The sequence below is a fragment of the Sturnira hondurensis genome, unplaced genomic scaffold, assembly GCF_014824575.4.
Source record: "Sturnira hondurensis isolate 20B ecotype Veracruz unplaced genomic scaffold, ASM1482457v3 Scaffold0013063, whole genome shotgun sequence".
Taxonomy (NCBI): Eukaryota; Metazoa; Chordata; class Mammalia; order Chiroptera; family Phyllostomidae; genus Sturnira; species Sturnira hondurensis.
In genome coordinates this window covers 3,608,089-3,630,426 of record NW_028085694.1, presented here as the reverse complement: position 1 = coordinate 3,630,426, position 22,338 = coordinate 3,608,089, and the positions used below count along the sequence as shown (strand labels likewise).

The following is a 22,338-nucleotide window of genomic DNA, read 5'->3' as shown; positions in this document are numbered from 1 at the left end:
CAGAGGCAACCATACATTGATACTTCTCTCCTTTTCTCCTTTCCTTCCTCTCTAAAGATAAATAAGTAAAATCTTTGAAAAAACCCAATTATTTTTTTAAAAAAAAAATAATAAATAAATAAATAAATAAATAAAAAGGGAACCAGCAATATGGGAAAACATATCTTCCAGAAATATATTGGACAAGGGTTTAATCTAAAAAATATAAAAAGAACTCATATAATGCAACACCAGGAAGACAAATAATCCAATTAAGAAATGGGAAAAGGACCTAAATAGACACTTCTCCAATGAAGACATATAAGATGACCCATAGACATATAAAAAGATGCTCAACATCATTAACCATCAGATAGATGCAAATTAAAACCACAATACAATATTATATCATACATGCCAAAATGGCTATCATCAATAAATCAACAAACAACAAGTGCTGGTGAGGATGTGGAGAAAAGGGAACCCTAGTTCACTGTTGGTGGGAATGCAGACTTGTGCAGCCACTGTGGAAAACAATATGGAATTTCCTCAAAAAACTAAAAATGGAACTGCCTTTGGAATCAGTGATTCCACTGCCAGGAGTATACCCTAAGAATCCCAACACAGCTGTTCAAAAGAATTTATGTACCCACATATTCATAGCACTATTTACAATAGCCAAGATTTAGAAACAGCCTAAGTGCCCATCAGTAGATGAGTGGATCAAAAAACTGTGGTACATTTATACAATGGAATAATGGACAGCAGAAGGAAAAAAGGAACTCACACCTTTTGCAATAGCATGATAGAAATGGAGACTATTATCTAAGTGAGATAAACCAGTTGGTGAAAAGACAAATGCCATATGATCTCACTTATAAGAGGAATCTAATGAACAAAATGAACTCATCAACAAAATAGAACCAGAGGCATAGAATCATAGATATGAGGGGAGAGGGGAGGTAGTTACTGATTGAAAGAAGGTGAAGGGACTAATCAAAGAACGTATATGAAGGACTTAAGGACATAGACAATGGTGTGGGGACTGATAATGGAATGGGGGGGTGGGGCACGGGCTGCACTGAAGTAAAGGAGGCAAAGGAGGAAACAGCTGATCCTCCACAGAGGGTGGAGGTTGGTGGTAAGTGGTCACAGCTAATCCTTGCAGTTGACTGGCTTGGGTAAATTCCTCCCATTGATCTGCCAATAGCAACCAAGGCTCAACTACAAGAAGACGGTACCCTCAGCCCACATAAAGGGCACCCCTTGAGTACATACAGCTTGAGTGATAGGGGAGGCTGAGCTATTGGACCCTACAGAACACCTACTTCATTAAGCCACACTATCAAGACACGAAGTCAAAACAGATCTACCCATTATATAGAAACAAACACAAGGAGGCTGCCGAAATAAAGAGATAAAGAAACATGGTCCAAATGAAAGAAGAGATCAAAACTCCAGAAAAAGCTACACAAAATGGAGACAAACAATCTATCAGATGCAGAGTTCAAAACACTGGTTATAAAGATGCTCAAGGAACTTAGTAACTCAGCAGCATAAAAAAGATCTTTGTCAGAAACAAAGGATACACTAATTGAAATAAAGAACAACTGACAGGGAAACAACAGTAGAGTGGATGAAGCCAAGAATCAGATGAATGATTTAGAACATAAGGAAGCAAAAAACAAATAAACAGAACAACAAGAAGAAAAAAGAATCCAAAAAAATGAGGATAATGTAAACAGCCTCTATGACAACTGCAAGAGGTCCACCATTTGTATCATAGGGGTGCCAAGAGCAGAGAAAGAGCAAGAAATTGGAAATCTACTTGAAAAAATAAAGAAAGAAAACTTGCCTAATTCAGTGAAGGAAATAGACATGCAAGTCCAGGAAGCCCAGAGTCCCAAACCAGACGGATGCACACAGGCCAACCCCAAACACATCATAAATAAAATGCAAAAGGTTAAAGATAAAAAAGAGAATGTTGAAAGCAGCAAGACAAAAGCAGTTAGTTACCTACAAAGGAGTTCATAAGACTGTCAGCTGATTTCTGAAGAGAAACTTGGCAGGCTAGAAGGGACTGGCAAGACATATTCAAAGTCATGAAAAGCAGTGACCTATAGCCAAGATTGCCCTATCCAGCAAAGTTATCATGTAGAGTCAAAGGGCAGATAAAGCACTTCCCAGACAAGAAAAAAACTAAAGGAGTGCATCATCACCAAACCATTATTACATATAATGTTAAAGGGAGTTATTTAAGAATGAGAAGATCAAACTATGAACAATAAAATGGCAAAAATACATATCTATCAATAATTTAATCTAAAAAACAAACTAAGCAAATAAGAAGAACAGAGATAGAATCATGGATATAGAGAGTGTTTTGATGGTTGCCAGATGGGAAAGGGATTTGGGGGAAAGGGTAAAGAGGTGAGAAGATTAGGAAGTACAAACAGGTAGTTACAGAATAGCTACAGAGATGTGAAGTACAGTGCAGGAAATGGAGAGGCCATAGAACTTACACGCATGACCCATGGACACAAACAATGGTGGGGCAATTGCCTGAGGGAGTGGTGTGTGCTATGTGTAAGGGGGAAAGGGAGAAAAATCAAGACAACTATAATGGCATAATCAAGAAAATATAATTGAAAAATTAAAAAGGATCTCCATTTCACAAGTGTTTATTCATTCAACAAATATTTGAGACACCTACTACATTCTTTGAGGGATGAAAAGATTAATAAAATGGTTCCTGCCTCCAAGGAGCTTTCAGTCTAGCAGAGTTGATGACAGACCAATAGAAAATCCTAAAATAAATGAGAAGGTGGTAAGAGCACAGAAAATACAAAAACAAATAAAAATCGGGGAGTTCAAAGCACAGAATGTATTTCTAATTGAAGAATCACATAAGGGTCCGTGAAGGAGCTGTCAGTTGAGCTAAGCTTTGAAGACTCATAAAAATTTTGAAAAATACCATTTCCCGATTCAAAAGAAAAAGAGAGGAGAGAGAGAGAGAGAAGACAAGACAGTGAATAAGTCAATTTTTAAAAAAATCAAGTAATATTGAAAACTCATAAACCTGGTTAATATTAGGATCAAAATTTGTAGCTTAATTCAAAACAGCCTTGCAGTTTTCTTATCAAATGTTATGAACAATGACTACATTATACTATATTCTTAATGTTTTTTAACCTGAATCTCTGAAAACTTGATTTCTTACAGACAATTAGTTGAGTTCCGTGGACACAGCTTTCGACACACACTGCCAAAGTAACAGAAATTTGCATCACATGAAAGCAAATTGTATACAACACTTTCCTGCATATGACTGTAGTCCTGGTGAGGTGACAGACTCACATGACAGGCATCTTGTGCTCTCTAGAGAGCATTAACAGCTCCATTTACAACTGACTGTGAAGAACACAGACGGGATAGGGTGGGCTGACGGGGAGAAACTCACCAGAGCACTCAGAGGCAGCACAATGAAGGCACTGTGAGCAATAACCCAGAGGTTACAAACATTCCTTCACGGCGAGGAAACTCCACAAGAACCTTTGACAATGATCATAAGCACACAGCCACAGACTGCTAGATGCTGACCATACAGAACCTTTTGTATTTTAAAACTAACCCTTTGCCAGACACATGTTTTGGTACTAAAGACACAGCAATAACTAGGCAAAGTCCCTGTCCTCATAGCACTTAGGTTGAGGTGCAGAAGACAGATACTTAACAAGAAAAAGTGTTATTATAAGCCCTGGCTGGTATAGTTCAGTGGATTGAGCACAGGCCTGTGAAGCAAAGGGTCACCGGTTCAATTCCCGGTCAGGACACATGCCTGGGTTGCAGGCCAGGTCCCCAGTAGGGGACACATGAGAGGCAACCACACATTGATGTTTCTCTCCCACTCTTTCTCCTTCCCTTTCCCTCTCTCTAAAAATAAATAAAACATTTTTAAAAAGTGTTATTATAACAAAATAAAACTAACTGTACCAATGCTTCCCTTATGCACTTTCAAGTAGAAACATCCTATATATTTGATGATGACTTAATACAAGTAGATGAACATACAACTAGATGAAACATTTTTCTCCAGGCTGAAACCAAATTCAGCCCAGTCCATACTCACAGTCAGAGTAAAGTCGTAACAGTCAGGGAGCTCATGATGACGAATAGTCTGCAGATTAATGGCCTTCAGTTTAAACTTTAGCTCCACAGTGAGGAGCCTAGAAAACAGAGGAGACCTCAGTGCAGTGAAAGCATGCACGCACACACCTGAGTTTGCTCCTGTCTGCTTCCCTCACCTGTGGAAGTCCAGCGTTAAGTTCAGTTTATTTTCTTCTAGTGTTCCAATGTAAAAAGACTCATCTGGCTCCACAGAGAAACATTCTGCCATGGAAAGGAAGAAAACAGAACAGAATAGCCAAAATGAATAACAGTGCATCTTGAAAAGAGAATGCTATATATATTTAAAACTAGATACTCAGATGCTAGTACTTTTTAAAGTACTTATACTCAGACTTTAAAGGCTAGACATCTGTCCTACTTGCTCACAGTGATGCACTTGCTTTCAATGGGGCTGCATTTCTGCAGTGGATGGGAGAGCGGGAAGGTCTGAGCTTCATTTCATTAGTCTTCTAGAGACTGCCATCTTCCTCCCTGTCCTTTAAGCCTAAACTCGGAGTCCTTCCTACACTCCTTTTCTTTTCTGTACCCTAAACATAGGTTCGAGGCACTTGCAGTGTCAGAGACAAATTTTTCTAAGTAAAAAAACCTACTATTTTAATATTATGTGTTGACTATTTTTCTTTAACAAGCACTTAAAAGAAATGAAGGTGGCATCTTAGAAGTTTTTCATCAGTCACTACTATAATCCTTTACTATGCCTCCCCACTCCCCCCCAAAAAAGTCCCAGGGGCTATTGTTGGAATACTTTGTTTTCTTTATATTACATTTATTGAAGTGACATTGATTAATAAGACTAATACCTACTTTTTTGTAATGAACTAAGCTAATGTTTTAGGTACAAATTGCAAATAACACTTTGCTAATAAGAATAAAATGTGCTCTTCTTAGTTCTAGTTCTTATTCCTACCGCAACTTACCCCCACAAATACTGTATTGCTATTGGAGGGAAGGAGTTTAGATACATCAAGAATTTGCCAGCACAAGTTTTTGTAAGGATAATATCTGCCTGTTTAACCAGCTTCTCCAGCATGAGAGGCGGTGGAATATCTGGTTTAGAGCCCAGGCAGCCAGGTCACTGCCCGCCCGCCCAGCTCCCTCTTGAGCAGATTGCTTCCACTCTCTGAGCCATACTTTAGCCTTCTATAAAACAGGAAGAATAATAAACCTTACTTTGTTGGAGCTTTTCTTTTTAAGAATCATAAGTTACACACTGAAAGGCTTAGAACAGCACCTGACACACAATAATGTCTATGTGTTTTTCCTAATGATCTGCTCACAGGGACCAAATCAATATTTTCAGAGATGCAGTTACCAACTTTAAATATAAATCAAGGAATTAACAATGGAAGTTCTAGCTTATAGAACATTACCAGTTTCGATTTTTGGATCAATGTCGAAGGTATCATTTCCAGGAAGGATGTTTCCTTGCTTGTAGAAGTGCTGACAGATCGCCATACCGGACCGCTCAGCGCCCCTATTCTCATAAGCATGGTTCCCAACTGAGATGTTGCGCAGCTGCAAGTACTTTGGCACAAAAGGTGGGGGGGAGGGAGAGAGAGAGGGAGAGGGGGAGAGGGAGAGAGGGAGAGAGAGAGAGAGAGAGAGAGAGAGAGAGAGAGAGAGAGAAAAGAAAGAAGAGAAAAGAAAAGAAAAACAAAATGAGCACGCCAGCCAGGGTGAAAGGGAAGCCATAGTTCCCTGCCTCCCCACCGGGACCCTGGCAGGCTCCCTCCCCAACTCTAGGTGGAGACCTTCGCACTGATGTCCAGTGTGAGCCACGTGTTACTGTCCCCCCAGACAGCAGGGGCTAAGAGCATATGAGAAATAGTGTTCTGAGTTCAAGTGTCCATCTTGTCACCTTAGGTAAATCACAGACTTTCTGAGTTTCAGGTGCCTTATCTGCAAAATTACAGGCTTAAACCACATAACCTTTTTTCCTCCTTTAAAGAATTAAGTTCAGGAAACGGTGTTTACACCTTAGACCTACGTCCTGTAAAGTCAGAGTTTTGCTTTACTACTGCAGGATAGGAAGCGGGGTACAATTGTTCCAAGCTGACCAGCAAAACATCTTATTAAAAATATTATCTTTGCAAGAATCTTTGCAGTTTAGTCACTTTCATAGCAATATTCCCCTGTCCTAGTGAACCCTTTAACTAAAACACAGTGTTGCTTTTACTAATGGAGTAATTTCCACCTAAACCACTTAATGGATTTCTGTAGATGAAAAACGCAAAACTAAGTGTTTCAGGCTTATTTTGAACAATGTCATTGGACACAATTGGGATACAAAGATAAGGATATGGTATCTGTCTCTTTGAATTAATAATTTAGTGGGATAAACATATAGATAAATAATTCTACTAAAAGAAGCATGCAAGCCCTGTCCAGTGCAGCTCTCAGGTGGTTGGACATAGATAGTCCCACAAACCAAAAAGTTGCTGGTTCGATTCCCGGTCAGGGCACATGTGTGGGTTGCAGGTTCAGTCCCCAGTTGGGGTGCATACAGAAGGTAGCTGATCAATGTTTCCCTCTCACATTGATGTTTCCCTCTCTTTCTCCCTCCCTTCCCTTCTCTCTAAAATAAAAAACAAAAAGGTACTATGATCATTGAAGGAAATCATATACACAAGGGGAGACCCCCAAAAACAGACTGTATATATAAAAAACTGTGTACTTATTCTTACATGTTTAAACTTCAGTCTCCTTCAAAGTACTCACCGTTTGATGCAATACACCTAATAAAGGCTTTTTTCCCACTGCTTAAAACAATTTTTGAACTCATTGATTCTAATGCCTTTTAGTGCTTCTGCCATTTTTTTGTTTCACCTCTTCCACATTAGCAAACCATTTCCCTCTGAGGACTTTTTTTATCAGGGAAACAAACAAAAAAGTCACTCTGGGCAAGAACAGGTGAATAAGGAGGGTGGGGCATGGGGGCGTCATGCCATTTGGGGTCAAAAACTGCTAAACACTCAGCATGGTGTGGCAAATGCACTCATAAACCACCCATTATAAAATGGGCAAATGCATTGAAAGAGTCTTCCAGAAAATTCACTGAAACAGAACACAGCCTCTCACAACAACGCCAGTCAGTACGTTGATACAGATGGGTTCCTAAAACCCATGGGTTCTCTATACTACAAGAGACCCACCCTCCAGAAGATAATTCCAGGTTTTGGGGGGTCCTCCATCATAATATGTGCCCATGGAATTGATTCTGAGCTAGGCCTGATCCAAACAGCATGTTACCAAATGTGGTGCTTAGTGCTCAGTTCTTAGTGCTTCTCACTTAATTCTCAGTTCTCATCTATATTAACTTCCCCAAAGAACTTGGTGTAGTTGAGTGCTTTCCCCTTCATGGGATACCTTCTTCACTTGACTTCTAGAATACAGGCTGCTCCTTCTCAGGAGCAATACAGGCTTCTCCTTAGCTGACCCTTCCTCTTGCCACTCTCTACAGCTCCGAGTGCCTTACATTAAGTCTTCAATCTCTTTATCCACATTCTCTCCAAGGCGATCTCAGCCAGCCCCATGTTTTATATCCTGTCTAATACTGATGACTTCCAAATGTCTCTGTTCAACCTTGGCCTCTCCACTCAGTTCTATATGTGGGTGGGCAGCAATCTACCTCTGGTGCCTAGGATGAATCTTGAACATAAGTGGACAAACAAGAAAAACTGGCTCCTTCTGCAATAATTTTCTTCTCAGCAAACAATTCCATAAGTCCATCCATTTTCAGGCCAAGACTTAGGAATAATCCTTTAGTGTTCTCTCACAATCCACCAGAAAATCGCACATTACTTTCAGATTATGTCCCAAACCCAGTCACTTCGCATTACCCTCACTGCTACTGCCCTGGCCTACTCCGCCATCGTCTCCCACCCGGTTAACCCAGTTTTCCTGCTTCCCTATTGGATTCTCACCACACTCTGCCTTTATGAAGAACTCATAGGACTGTTACAAACGTTTCCTTACTACAGTTACAAAGAGTAAGTGAATTAACACACGTAGGACCCTTAGATAAGTGGTACCTAAAACACAAACCTGTTTGAGACTCTGCTTCTGCTGTTTCTTCCTTGAGAAGAAAGAGGCTGCCACAGGCTGCCTGTCCACTCTGTGGTCGGTTCCTCCACCACCTTAGCAGAGACGCCTTCCCCCATCACTTCCGCTCTTTCACTCTGCCTGCTTCTTTTGTATGTTTACAGTATACTCAGAACCAATGGATAGACATCCTTATTTACTGCCTATCTCTTCTTATTAGAATATGACTTCCTTGACTTTGTCTATTTGGTCGCTATTGTATTTATGTACCAAAAGCAATATCTGAGACATAAAATGCTAAAATTAGCCTGTGCTAAGGTGTATTAGATTCTCTCCCCTACTGACAGTCCTTCCATGGCTTCCTGTCTCTCAGAGTCAACTTCAAAACTCCTTTCCAGGGCAAGTGAAGCCTGAGACACCTGGCCCAGTCACACCTGCCTCCTCTGCATTTTCCTTAAACATGTTCGATATTTCCTGGCCTGCAGGGCCAGTGCTGCTGCCACTCCTTCAGCCTGAAATATTCTTCCCTGGACTTTAAGTCCTCAGAGAGGCCTTTTCTGACCGCCCTGTACTATTAATGCCCTATGCTACTTTACTTCACTTCTAGCACTCACTGTTACATGAAATCAAGTAATTTTGGTCAAACTTGTTTAACATCCGTCTTCTCCATTAAAATGTACACTCCACAGGGCAAGGAATTTATCAAGTGCACTGCTCAAACCCCAGTACTTAGAACAGGAGGAGGCACAGAGTAGGTGTCAAGTTAATAGTGAGAAACAAAATTATTATAATGCCACAGTGGCTCTTCATTTACTGGAGCTGATCTATGCAAGTAAACCACTAGGATAACTTGTGTGATCACAACGCCAAGCCTTCTGTGAGCATTGGGATTGGGAGAATGAGGCAGGAATCTATGGTAATAGAAGTAACCAGCATAAATTGTTAAACAGCATTATGCCCTACATGTAGGGAGAAACAGGATAATGCTGAAAATATTCCATTTTGAGATTTTCATTTTCTATTCAAGGAAATAGTGTATTGAGTCTTTCTAAAGCCACTCCAAGCCAAATTGGTAGTTTTACAAGGAGCAGAGAGCAGGGAGGGTGTAAGAGGTAAAATTCCATTAAATGAAAACAAAGATAAAAGGTACTGGGTGTAGTAATATACTTCAGGCACATCACAAGAAAGCAGACTTCTTTGGGAAAACAATAATGCTAGGAGAAATAGAAGGTAGCAGGAGGAGAGGGAGACCAAATATGAGATGGACTGACTCCATAAAAGAAGACATAGGTGTGAGTCTACAGGAGCTGAGCAGAGATTCTGAGGACAGGGCATTGTGGACATCACTCATTCCTAGGGTCTCGGGAGCTGGAGCTGACTCAACGACATGTCACATACACAGGTACCCAGATGACCAGTGTGCCCGGAATGTGGGCCTTGTAAGGGAAAGTAAAGCTGGAAAGGCAAGCAGGGGTCATGAAGGTGAGTCATACACACCTGGGTCCTGTAGCCCCTCTGAGTGCCCTCTATTTGTGAGGGAAACCCTACAGGAATTACCTAAAGATCTGAAACTCCTCACCACAGAAACTGTGTACTTAAAGCTTGTAGGATATTGAAACACACATCTGAGGCACAGGGCTGGAGGTACCTGATGACTTCACAAGCTACACTATGGCCAGACTACTTTGCTGTGTAGAGATGTGAGCACCTGCGAGGCCGGGATGGTCAGGGGCACATGGCAGGGCTCTGTCTGGCTAAAGGGCAGCTCTGGAGCCCAGGGCAGAGGACTCTGGGACCAGAATGTGGTGTGGGACCATGGCTGGAAGGTGGATGACCTGTGGGACTGACGGATGGGGCTCCTAAGTGGCTGTGGCCTCTGTGAGGCTTTAATCCAGCTGGGCACCTGTCCCCACTTGCCTCTCCAGTTCTGCCTTGAGAAGAAGTTTTTCACATAGATGCATGGGTCACCCGTCACCCTTTGGGAGACAATATAAGATACATGACAGACCCTCCTCTGACTGATGTGGCACCCAAGCAAAGCAGATTAAAGCTACTGCTTCTTGGTAATCCTTCTGTGATCACCTCATCCTAATGCACATAAGGAGCTTTTGAGCTTGTTCATTCATTGACAAACATATGAGTGCCTCTTATATACTTCTGTCTTCAAAGAGTAAGTACATTCCATGTTATGGCACTGAACACTACACATAGATACAGATATAGCTACATAAATTTACATGTAGATAGAGGTAGATATGTATGAGTGAAGAGTATTATACAATTAAATCTGTGATTTTAGGTGGATCCTATAGAAGACAGCCAAGAAGGGGTAAGGCAGTGGGTGGGGAAGAAGGGAGGCCAACCAGAAGTAGGAATTCACAGACTATGCTTAAACCGCAAGAGTAAATGGTTCTAAGACTCCGAGGCTTTTATATCTAAGCAACTGGCCAGGAAGAAAAACAAGTCTGGGGAGGAAGTGGGCAGAGACCATGAACCTGCTTTGTACGAAGTTGTCCTCAGGTGCTTGTGGCTGTCTGGCACGTAGCAGAGTAAGCGACGGTTTAGGAGTCACCTCATCTTGCTGGTGAGGCAATGGCTACAAAGCTGCAAAGTAGAGGAAATTTTGCAGGAAAAAGACAGCCTCTGAGGACTGCAAAATTTAAGGGCAGATGAAAGGAAGGAACCCAGGAAAAACGACCTGTGTTGAGGAAATGCAAGATATAATCTAAACCAAAATAACTAGTGTCTGGACATTCAAATATATAAGCATATATAATAAACATAAAGTGATGTTATAACTAGCATTGGATCAGAATGAGCCCTCTAGGTAGAGGACATCTGAGGGCTACACCCTTCAGGATAACTAATTAGTCATGGGACTACCTCTAACAGCTGAGAAGCCACTGTCCTACCAGTTAGTTCCCCTCAGGGACCATCACCTCAACCGTCAAGATGCTTCCTTATAGCAAACGAAGCTCCCTCTGTAACTACAGCCCATATTGCCCCTCTTCAGTTCTCTGGAACCACACAGAACTGAAGATGGACCCACACAGAACATAGACGACTAACCTCATCAACCACAAAAGCTAGTTATTCATGAAAGTTGTGATCAAGATATTTTTATCTCAGGCAAAAAGTGCCTATGGTTGTTTGGAAGATGGTGGGCAATCATCTGCCCAAGGTAAACCATCCCAACCAGTATTATCTGCTTGTGGACTAGAGTAAGGGATCTGCATCCACTTCTACAAAGAACATGGAAATCTGATAAACAGAATGGCATGAATGCCAAAGAGTACTATATTTTTAAATTAATTTTACGACTACTAATAAAGGTAAAAGTGTTTTAGGAGGAATTTAATGAACTGTTTACTCAGTGCCTCTATCCGCCCCCCCTTCAAAAAACAACTACCAATTTGGTTTAGAGTAGCTTTAGAGAAACTTAACAAACTTAAAAATCTCCATACTATCTCCAGTAATACACTATTTTTTCCTTACAAACTGAATGACATAGTTCTGTTTAACAACTCATGCAGCTTACTTGTATTTGATTCTATTTACTTCTGTAGATTTGGGGCCAAGTCTGGAATCAGAAAGCTAACGGAAAGCCATGGGGCCAGAAGTACATATCCTGCCCCAGCAATTTGCATCTCCCTGTGCAGATTGTCTTAGACAAGGTGACTGCATCGTAACAACTGTTTGAAGAAACATCACGATAATTTTGAAATGTGGTCTGCAAAGTAACCTGTGTTGGAAATACTGACTTCAAGAACACCTTCTAAGATACCTACAAAATAAGAGATTTAAGATCTTGAGAAACTACTATTTATAGCAAAAGCAAACTAATTAGAAACTCAGAATAGGAATTTGACTCCTCTGTATGAGGAGTACCTAAGCTTACTTTTGTAGCAGTTAATCAACATTACAATAAGATCATTGTCATGCATGGCATAAAAACCTTACTTATTTTTTAAATGAACTTCCAAGTCTTGGTTGCTATGTATACTCCGCAAAGCGAATATTCTCATTAAGTGTTTAAGAGCCCCTAAAACTATAAGCTCTGAAGACTTAATGACTACTTACGACCAGGGTCATGGTTAATAATGTTAAATCTTTGAGGCTCTCATGGCAAGCCATAGTTCTGATTCTTTTAATTAAGTTGCTAAAGTTTCTGTCTCTGTGTGAACCACAAACTCTTCTCTATTTCCAGTTTTGTAAAGTTTGTTGGAAATATTTTTAAAAACAATTTTTAAATGATTGTATGCATGTTGTTTACACACATCATCACAGAAATGTTACCCTTCTCCATTTGAATGTCGGTTTCTATCACGTAGATTGCTCACTATTTTCCAGTCTGTTCTTTCTCACAAGTAAAGAATGCACATGCACCTCAGACAGAGGAAAATCAAGTGAATTCCATTACACTATCTGTGGATTTAAAAAAAAAAACGCAATGCTTGATTTACCTGGTTCACTGCAAAGAGGATCTGATTGTACACGTCACGCTGTGTGTACACTGCATATGTGTCGTCTGCTTGGTCCACATACTCTTTTAGGAAGAGGTGTTTGAATGCGACAGTGTTATCTTCCTTGAAAGCTACCACCATCTGGTTACTTAGCCCAAAAAAGACCAGCTTAAGAGAAAAAAAGGAAAAGTAAGAGGTTGAAAAAGCAACAAAATAAGGGTCTCCACATAATCAATTTCTTTCTATTCAAGTTACAGTGTCTAATTAATCCTGAATATGTTCAACAGAAATTAATCTTTGGTAGCTAGTGAATTAATTTACCCTTAAAGATGAAATTGGTTTCCAGATCTAAAGCAGAAGAAAATGGCTTTGCATCTTTTCAACATTTATTTTCACGTATGATCTTACTTATGGCATTGCCCCAGCCATCTAAAGCTTTCGGAGTTCAGAAAAGTCCTTCATTCTTCAAGTGTTCAGAGGAACAAAGCCACTTTGGCTATAAAATAGGAAGGTTTACTGAAAAGTGAATGAGAGAAGCCCTGAAGTATGTGCAGAACCAGGGCAGAGGACATTTGAGGATCTAAGAAGGTAGTAGAGAACTTAGCACTTTGAGAGGACATAATTCAACTAGAGGAATGGTGAGGAAAAAATATTAGTGGAAGAAAGAGAGACAGGTAGTTCAGGGACTTGAACAGCAAGTAGGGAGTTTAAAAATGAATTCCGAAGGATATCAAGAAAGTATCTAATATAGTGTAAGAAATAGTTTAAATTAATATAAGTCCTACAATCAAGCTATATTCCTACCTCTAATTACCAAAACTATGACAATAAGACCCAAAATAAAAAACATCCTTTGAACTCATCTGTAAATTATATTAATATAACACATCCTTAATATTCATGCAGGACTGACCCCACTGTCCTACCAGTAAGTTCCCCTCAGGGACCATCACCTGGTCTTGCACATCAAACCTGCTGTTGACACACAAAAAGTTGGTTTAACTGCACTGCTATCACAATAACATAAACTCCGTCAGTCATATCTAAAACCTTACTTTACTCCGTGTCTCTTTCACTTCTCTTTCCTCCCAAACCACCTCAATCTCTCTCTATTCCCTATGCCACACAGACACGTGCAAAAATGCACTCACGTGCACCTACTTTAGAACAAATGCTCTGACTTCAGTCCCACAGTGAGCAGGGGGTACTTTGTACAGGAAAAGAGAAGAACACTGAGCACCTATGGGCCACACTCTCTTCCAGAACTTTCCTCATTCTAATCCCACAGGATAGTTCTTCATGTCCCACTTTACGAAACAAGTACAGAAAGGCTCAGAGAAGTTAAATAATTTTTCTAAGTCATATTACCAAAAAGTATATAGTTAAACACTCGAATCCATCCAACAGACTAAACCCAAGCTATATAAAGTACTCCAGATTCTGACCAGAAAAAATAGAGAGCAGACAAATCTTCTCCCCTTTCTTCTCGCCCTGTACACATATGCCCTATACTCTACACATGTCCCCTCTCCACACCTAACTCAACTCCCATTTCCAAAGAGCCTCTTTAAGCTGAAAGCCCTATTTAAATCCTAATAACATGGTAGTTGGATAGTCCAGGAATTTTACATCTACTGAAACTGACAACCAAAAAGCCTCCAGAGAATTCGCAAACACATTTTTACCGATTCATTCAAATACCCATGTGCTGGTCCTGAGTTAGATACTGAGGATACAATAAGAAATCACCAGTCCCTGCCCTGGTGAGCCTACAGGCAGACAGGTGGGCCCCTGGCTGGGACAGAACTGCTACGATTGGTCAGCTGAGCCAGGAAACGGGAAGAACTAGGATGCCCATCATCTTACCCATCTTTCTTTTGCTACCAAAACACAAAGTCTCCAACTTAACAGAAAATCCACCTTCTTCTTCCCTGAAAAGAGGGAATCTGTCACCAAGTCACACTTCTTGATTAGTTACAAAGTTGTCTTTATGTAATATTTGCTTGATTGAATCTGTCACCAAGTCACACTTCTTGATTAGTTACAAAGTTGTCTTTATGTAATATTTGCTTGATTGCTCAGATATAAATTGAGAAAAGATCTCAATTAAGAAACCCTCAGTTCATTTCAAAAATATACCGAACTTACCTAAACACCTTTCACATGTCTGTTGCTAACAGGCTTAATATTTCAAACTATTGGCCAATTTTCCTCTCGACCACTCTAGGACCCATAAGAAGATGAGATCCCTAAAAGATTAAGGAGTAATTAAGATTCTAAGTCTCAGAGGAAATAAATCTGTTTGAATTTCAGTTCTGTTCTTCTGGTTTCCTGACTATGACAGGCTATTTTACCTCACTAAGCCTCAGCGTTCTCATCTGTGAAATGGAAATACCAGTATCTGTGATTCGTTTTAAAAATCAAACAAGATGATGTTTAGCCTGAAACACAATTCTCATTTAAATAGAAAATATTCATGTCCAACTTTTGCTTTGAATGAGAGATAATTACTCTCACCAACAGAAAAACATATGTGCACAAGAGTAAATCACAATCAGTATGAATAAAGAATCGAAAAATACAGGCTTTTCCAACTTGTCAAATATATACTGAGAGTTGGGCATCCATTTTCATGGTGATACATTAGAGAGAGTGTCCCAGCCCCTGAAGTCCTGTTTCAGCCACTGATGCTCACCTGGATTGTCACCATTGCAAGTTTTATAATTTGTATGGCAAGTTTCCATGGTTTTCTACCTCGAGCCCAGAATTTCTCACAAGGATTCATGAAAAAAAATTTGAGTTTTCGCCTCATCTGGTCTTCTAATAGCAGCTCCTCAGAGGGAGAGGTATTCTGGTTAAAAGTGCAGCAATTTTCCTCCTGGTGAGAGCTGCAGCTACTTGTAACTACCTCGGGATTCGCCATCTCTAGAGGAAAAACAAACAGACAAAACTGTTTTCATTCTGTAAGTAAAGACCCAAGTTTATATTCTTTGCTATTGCAGGACAGTTGAAGGAATCTAAACTAAAGATCTGGTTGCAAATAAGCACCACTGTTTTCAACTGCACTTTAGATTGTTAGAAACTCAATTAGAATATTGCAAGCAATTCTCTTTTTGTTTCAGTTATTAAATGAATATTTACCCAGTTGAAATTTACCAAATGTAAGGGCTGCTTCTATTAGTAAAAAGTCACATGTACATGCACATATACATGGTACAATCGGCTTCCTGTCTCATTCACTAACAACTGTAGTTGGAACATGGGGTGTGATCCAAAAGGCCAGGACATGGGTTCTGAGGGTAGATGGGCCTTGAAACTATGTGCAAAATGTTTTTATATGTGGACATGGCTACTTTTCTTGGAGAGAAACTTAAAGATGTATCAGATTATCAAAAAAAGTTTTAAATCAGTGAGTTCTGTTTGATTTTTAATCCTGGTTCTACTACTTGATACTTTTAGGACACGAGGCCAGTCACTTAACCTCTCTGACCTCAGTTTTCTTTTCTGCAAAATGATTATAACAGTAGCTGCCCTCATGTGATTGTATTGAGCATTAAATGAAAATGCAAATAAAGCCACTGCACAGGGTCACTGCAAAGTGAGGCTGCATAAAAGCAAGCAGCCTCACTTTCCCTACAGCCCCAGCAGACAGAGCAGTTTCCTGAACAGCCAACAAGGCTCTAAGGGTCAGTGTGTGCCCCAGGGGCCTTAACTGTTTCACAACTCCTTTTGGAACACAGAAGCTCCAAATCCCAGTGAGCACTTAGGCTGTTTCCAAATCTTAGTTATTATAAGTGTCCATCAGTAGATGAGTGGATCAAAAAACCATGGTATATTTACACAATGAAAGACTATGCAGCAGAGAAAAAAAAGGAAGGAATTCCTGCCTTTTGCGAAAGCATGGATGGAACTGGAGACTATTGTGCTAAGCAAAATAAGTCAATACTAAAGACAAATATATGATATCACTTACAAGAGGAATCTAATAAACAAAATAAACTAATGATCTAAATAGAAACAGAGGCATGGAATTAGGAAATAGACTGACAGCTGTAAGAGGGGAGGAGGGAGGTGGGGACTGACGGAAAGAAGGTGAAGGAATTAGTAAAAGAACGTATATGAAGGACCCATGGACATGGGCAACAGTATGGGGACTGACTATGGAAGGGGGGGCAAAGGGGGAAAAATGGGACATCTGTAATAGCATAATAAAAAATCAGAAATGGAAAAAAACACCAATCAGCCATGTCACTTGTATTTGCCTTTTATTGGAGGTTTTACATTTCTGTAGCATGTTTTACTTTTCAGAGTACTTCATACCTATAATTTCTATTGTCCCTTTGAAAAGGATAAGGCTGGTTTTATTGTGTTTATGGTAAGCTCTTCCAAAGTGACAAAGACACCACTCCAGAAACTGGGACCTATCTTGGATTTTTCCTCCAACTAAGTGATACTACAGAAACCTGCTCAAAAAAAAAAAAAATATCCCAAACCACCAGGGAGAGTAGTGTCCTGCCATTTAAAAGGCTGGCTCTGATATTTTCCCACTGTACTTGGAAATCGAGGGAGGATCAAACTGTACTAACACAGCATCTGACAAGTCACTGTTTGGCACCACACTGTTTTTCATGACTAGACTCCCACTTTCAGTTCTGATTCAAACACTCTCAGCAAACAACATTTCCAAACAATAAATACTGACTATAAAAGGTAGGCATTGGAAAAGTTTGTAAACTCTTGATTTAAAATAATTCTATGCCTCAGAAAGGAAGAAGGAACTACTACCCTTTGCAACATCATGGATGGAACTGGAAAGCATTATGCTGAGCGAAATAAGCCAGGCGGTGAAAGACAAGTATCATATGATCTCACCGTTAACAGGATTCTAAACAAACCAAACAAGCAAGCAAAATACAACCAATGACACTCAAATATGGAACAGGCTGACAGGGTCCAGAGGGGAGAGGGGAGAGAATCACAGGGGAAAAGGGAATGGACTCACATGAACAAGTATAAAGGACACATGGACAATAACTAAGGGTGGGGGGTGGAAAGGGGAGGGAGGCGGGGAGCACTGTTGGGGGGCAGGTAGGGTTGGGAATATAAGACAGAAACCTGTACGTGAACAAGAATTAAATAAAAATTATATTAAAAATAATAATAATAATAAAGATATTACTGAGTCAATGACACATAAGACATATTTACAATAGCAAATGAACACCTTCAAAATGAAATAATTATGATAGAACTCATTAAAGTGTGGTCTGTATGTTAAAATTCCTTTCACAGTGTAAGTATAATAATTCTTAGAGACATATAGGAAAGAAAAATCTTATTAATACCTTAAGATTTTCACTCAAGAACACGTTATGCCCTTTTTCAAATAGATGTGATACTTTCAATCAGCATTTTAAAGGACTTTACTTATTATGGCACTTAAAACGAAGATGATTTTTTTGTTGCTCAGAACTTACATATGAACACCAATACAATGAAGCTCTTCATAAAACATATTGGTGAATTACAGATTTGAGGTCACATGAAGCCCTCTTTTGATACAGGGAAAATTAAACTTTAAACAAACTGGTCACCTGCCACGTAACAGTAACCCACAGGATCAAAGAGAAAACGAGCCATCCCAATTAATTAATTCAGCACGTGGCACTGAGTTGTCCAGACATTACACTGTACAAAAACACTAACTGTTAAACTTCCTGCAAACATGAACTTCCCAGCATCACTCACGCCCTTCCGAACAGGGGGCACCGTGACAACTGAAACCTGCCCAGACGTTTCCCCAAGGAGGGCAGGCTGCAGCCCTGCACACCGGCCCCAGAGCTCAGATCGCCCCCCCCCCCCACCTCCCGCACCCACCCCGGTACCCAGTGGGGGGCGCCAACATGCCCCTCAGGGCCTCCTCCCGACCCGGCGTGCGCCCCCACTGACCTCGGCGGGGCGGCCAAGCAGGCACTGCATCCAACTGCTGCAGCTGGTGCCCCACTGCCACCGGTGTCCCTTCCATCCAGCTGACGTCCGGGGTCCCGACCCTCCCGCTTTCTGTCACCGAAGGCTCTCGACATCACAGTTCCTCCCTGCACCACAGGCACTATGCCCAGGACACCTGATGCCTCCGTGTGGTGCAGGGCTGGGCTCACCTGCGTCCAGTAACACTCGAGGAGGGGGCTGCGGGCGGGGAAAACCCAGCGACCCGGCGAGCAGAGTCAGGGTGCCCAGTTAGGTCTTCTCTGCCCCGGGGGACAAGGTGTATCAGGGCGCTGCTCTGCAAGTGTCTGAGGCCCAGCTCAACCAGGAGGAGCCGCTGCCAGTGGCATCCTTCCCCCTCCAGCGGCTGGAACTCCCGCAGGCCGCTCACAGCTCCGGTTTCCCTCCACCTGCGGCCACAGTTCAGGAGGGTGGGCGGGGCGAGGGAGGAGTCGGAGTCACCCCCGGACTCAGACACCCGTACCCCTTCCCCGCAGGCCTCTCTGGTCCCACTAAACTACTTGCACAATCCTACTGGAACTCTCGCTGGTCGAGCAGAAGCTGCCTCGAAGTGAGATGAAAGTACTCATGCTCCACACCCAGAAGGGGCCAGCCCTTGGTCCCATTCCTCTCACGTGGTTGGCAGAGGGGGCGGGATGCCAGGACGTGCGCGCACAGAGTCTGGCTGCTGGTCGGAGTGCGCAGTCCTTCCTCTCTAACAGCTGTGCGTGTGATTTTTGTACACAGGGGTAATCATGACGTGTACGACTTTTCAAGCCTACCGCTGGGACCCTCTCTTAGGCCTTCCAGTTTCACAAAATTGCTATGAAATTAACGAACTGTTGGCTAGACTCCTCTAGACCGGGTGCTGCAACATAAAGAGCCCTGGAAATCTCTAAGAAATGGGACTAGAAATATTTGAGAGAGTGACAACGAGTCTGTGTCTGGCCAAACTTTAGTCAGGCTCCTAAACTTTCTCCCAGGCTCATTTGTGCATTTCCTTAGTAAAACTGTTTTAGCAAGAACTCTAAGTCAGTTTACCAGAACTGCTCCCCCTCAAACACACACACACTCACAATCTGATGGGGTTCCTTATCTTCTACCATCCCTCAGGTGAGGTCTGATCAGTCTGGCCTCTTTTCAGTTGGGTGCGTTTAGCCAGAACCTCCTTCACCCCTGTCGTTTTTCATCCACCAGACCATGCCGACTTTAGAGCTGATCCCCGTCTCTCTCCCCCACCGTAAAACCCCATTGCAGTGGTCCCTAGAACTGTCTCTATGGTCCTCAGTAAAGTGCATTACACCTTTAATAAGTTCCACTGAATATTTTTTCTGCAAGAATAGACCTCCAACCATAACCTTTTTCTTTATTATTATCTTTTAAATCAAACCCGAGTTTACTCCTTGTCAGGAATAGATGAGGAACTTTGATTAATTTAAATTACAACTGCTTTGGATATATTTTAATAGATTTTGGGGGTGGGTAAGTTTGTAAAAATCACTGAATTTTCATAACAGGTAATTCCCCAAATTATATCAAGAGTTGTCCGACCCTTTACAAAATCTTTTTCAGATTTTGAAAAGATCTAAACTAGTGTGCATAGATAACTTATAAACGGAAATACCTTTTCTTGCAGTGGGGTACAAGAATTGCCTGCTGTTCATTAACCTGAATCCCAAGTGCTGTTAGCAAAGTAGATACTCAAAAGGCTGCAATTGGCACACTCAATTCTCAAGTGCAATTTGGAAAATGTAATTTAATCTCTAATGCCCATATGCCTCCATATGTTTTAACACCATTTCCTTACGAAAACAGTGAAGTCATCTTGCCAATGGAAGCTTGATTTTTCTGAAATAACTTAAACTTTGCAGAGGTTCACAAGTATAAATGATACCCCTAACTTAACCCCAGATTTGACGTAAGTAGACACATGAATAGAAAAAGCTAGGCTTTGGACTCAGATGGTGGGGGCTCCAATTCCCTCGTGTCCCACTTAGTGAGTGACTCAGGGAATTACTTAACCTCTTCACCTCCCATTCTTTCTATGTGTAATCCATTTAATAATAGGATGCAGGCGAAGCATTTATTACTGTGCCTGGCATTGATTTTTTTTTCAGGGGGGGGGTATAAATTAGTAAAAGAATCAGCCATGTTCATGAATTGCAAGACAAAAAGATGTTAATTCTCAGCAAGTTTATTTACAAATTCAAGCTAAAATCAATCAAAATTCCAGCAAGCTGTTTTGTAGAAACTGCAAAGCTGATTCTAAAATCCACATGGAAATACAAAGAACCTAGAATAAACATACAATTTTTTAAAATAAGGAAAAAATTGGAGGACTTACCCTATCTGATTTCAAGACAGTTTTGTATGTGTCCACAGACACATAAAACACATGTAGACAATGGAACAGACTAGAGAGTCCAGGAATAGATTCACATATATATCAGTCAGTAGATTTTTGACAAAGGTACCAAAAACAATGTAATGGGAAAAATTAAACCTTAGCAATCAACATAGCCATAGTACTGACTTAAATGAATATATTGACACCAAGTCAAAAGGAAGAGAGGAAACTCTGCCATGCAGAGTCAAAGATTAAGGTCAACATCTCGGAAGTATGACAGGAGCACATCAGAGAAGCAGCTAAAACCTAAGTAGTTAGTTTGCTTGTAATTGTCATGTTACACGTGTATGTACCTGGCCCTGCTGGTAATTAGTTCACGCAAATGCAGTAAAGATTTAAAAAGTTCAGATACATACTAATCCAATGAATGGTATTTCAAGAAATAACAAGTTTTGCAAACAAAACTCCCTAAATTGGTGATTTCAACATATTTTTATGCAATACTATTGATCTTGCTAGGACACCAAAAATATATGTTATCTGAGTACTACCCAGTCATGTTTGCTACATCTTCCAGTGTTTGGATATTCACTAAACAATACAGTTCTTTGCAAACAGGTAAAATATTTCCATTGTTAAAAGTGTAAATGAGAATTCTGGTCAGATGGTGGAGTAGGTAAACTATGTCCTCGTCTCCTCCCACAATTACATCAAATTTACAACTAAATTATATAGAACCACCATATTGAGAACCACCTGCAGACTAGCTGAACAGAATTCCTATATTAAGGATACTTAGAAGTCATGTGGAGATGGGTATGAGGGTCAGAGACATAAAATGGGCACGTCTCACATCTATGGTGTGGTGATTAAGAGTTGGAAGGGATCCCTGGCCAGTGTGGCTCAGTTATTGGAGTGTTGTACAATAACTGAAAGGTTGCAGGTTCAATTCCTAGCCAGGGCACATCCCTAGGTTGCAGGGTTTTAGTGGAGGTCTGGGTGTGTAAAGGAGCTGACAAACTGGTGCTTCTCTTTTGCATCAATGTTTCTCTCTCTCCATCCTTCTCTCTCTAAAAGCAATAAAAAATGCTGTGGGGTGAGGATTAAAAAAGAAAAAGAATTGGGAGGGATATCTCTGCAGGGGTCCCCCCTAAGGAGCAAAAAGTCCCAGCCTCACACCAGGCTCCGCAGGCAGCAATGCTAGGGAGAAGAGGAGCCATAACATGTGGCTGTGAAAACCAGTGGGGATTGTGTCCTAGAGAGACAACGGGCTGCTAGAGACCAGGGCACTTTTCTTAAAGGGCCTATAAACAGACTTACAAACTTACTTGCTGT

The 22,338-nt window shown here is 41.0% G+C and overlaps 1 protein-coding gene across 2 annotated transcripts in view; it reads right to left on the bottom strand.

Moving 5' to 3' along the window:
- The window catches only part of MCOLN3 (mucolipin TRP cation channel 3), a 38,039-nt gene extending 18,959 nt beyond the window's left edge, over positions 1-19,080 (bottom strand). The window contains exons 1-6 of one of the 2 annotated variants that reach the window (XM_037060946.1): positions 18,621-19,080; positions 15,367-15,596; positions 12,672-12,839; positions 5,538-5,691; positions 4,284-4,368; positions 4,109-4,205 (exon numbers count right to left, since the gene is read on the bottom strand). In XM_037060946.1, coding sequence (XP_036916841.1) covers positions 4,109-4,205; positions 4,284-4,368; positions 5,538-5,691; positions 12,672-12,839; positions 15,367-15,596; positions 18,621-18,696 — 810 coding nt within the window. In that variant the 5' untranslated portion in view covers positions 18,697-19,080. The remainder of the gene's footprint in view (positions 1-4,108; positions 4,206-4,283; positions 4,369-5,537; positions 5,692-12,671; positions 12,840-15,366; positions 15,597-18,620) is intronic. The other variant, XM_037060947.1, reaches the window with a different exon arrangement.
- Between the last annotated feature and the right edge of the window lie 3,258 nt (positions 19,081-22,338).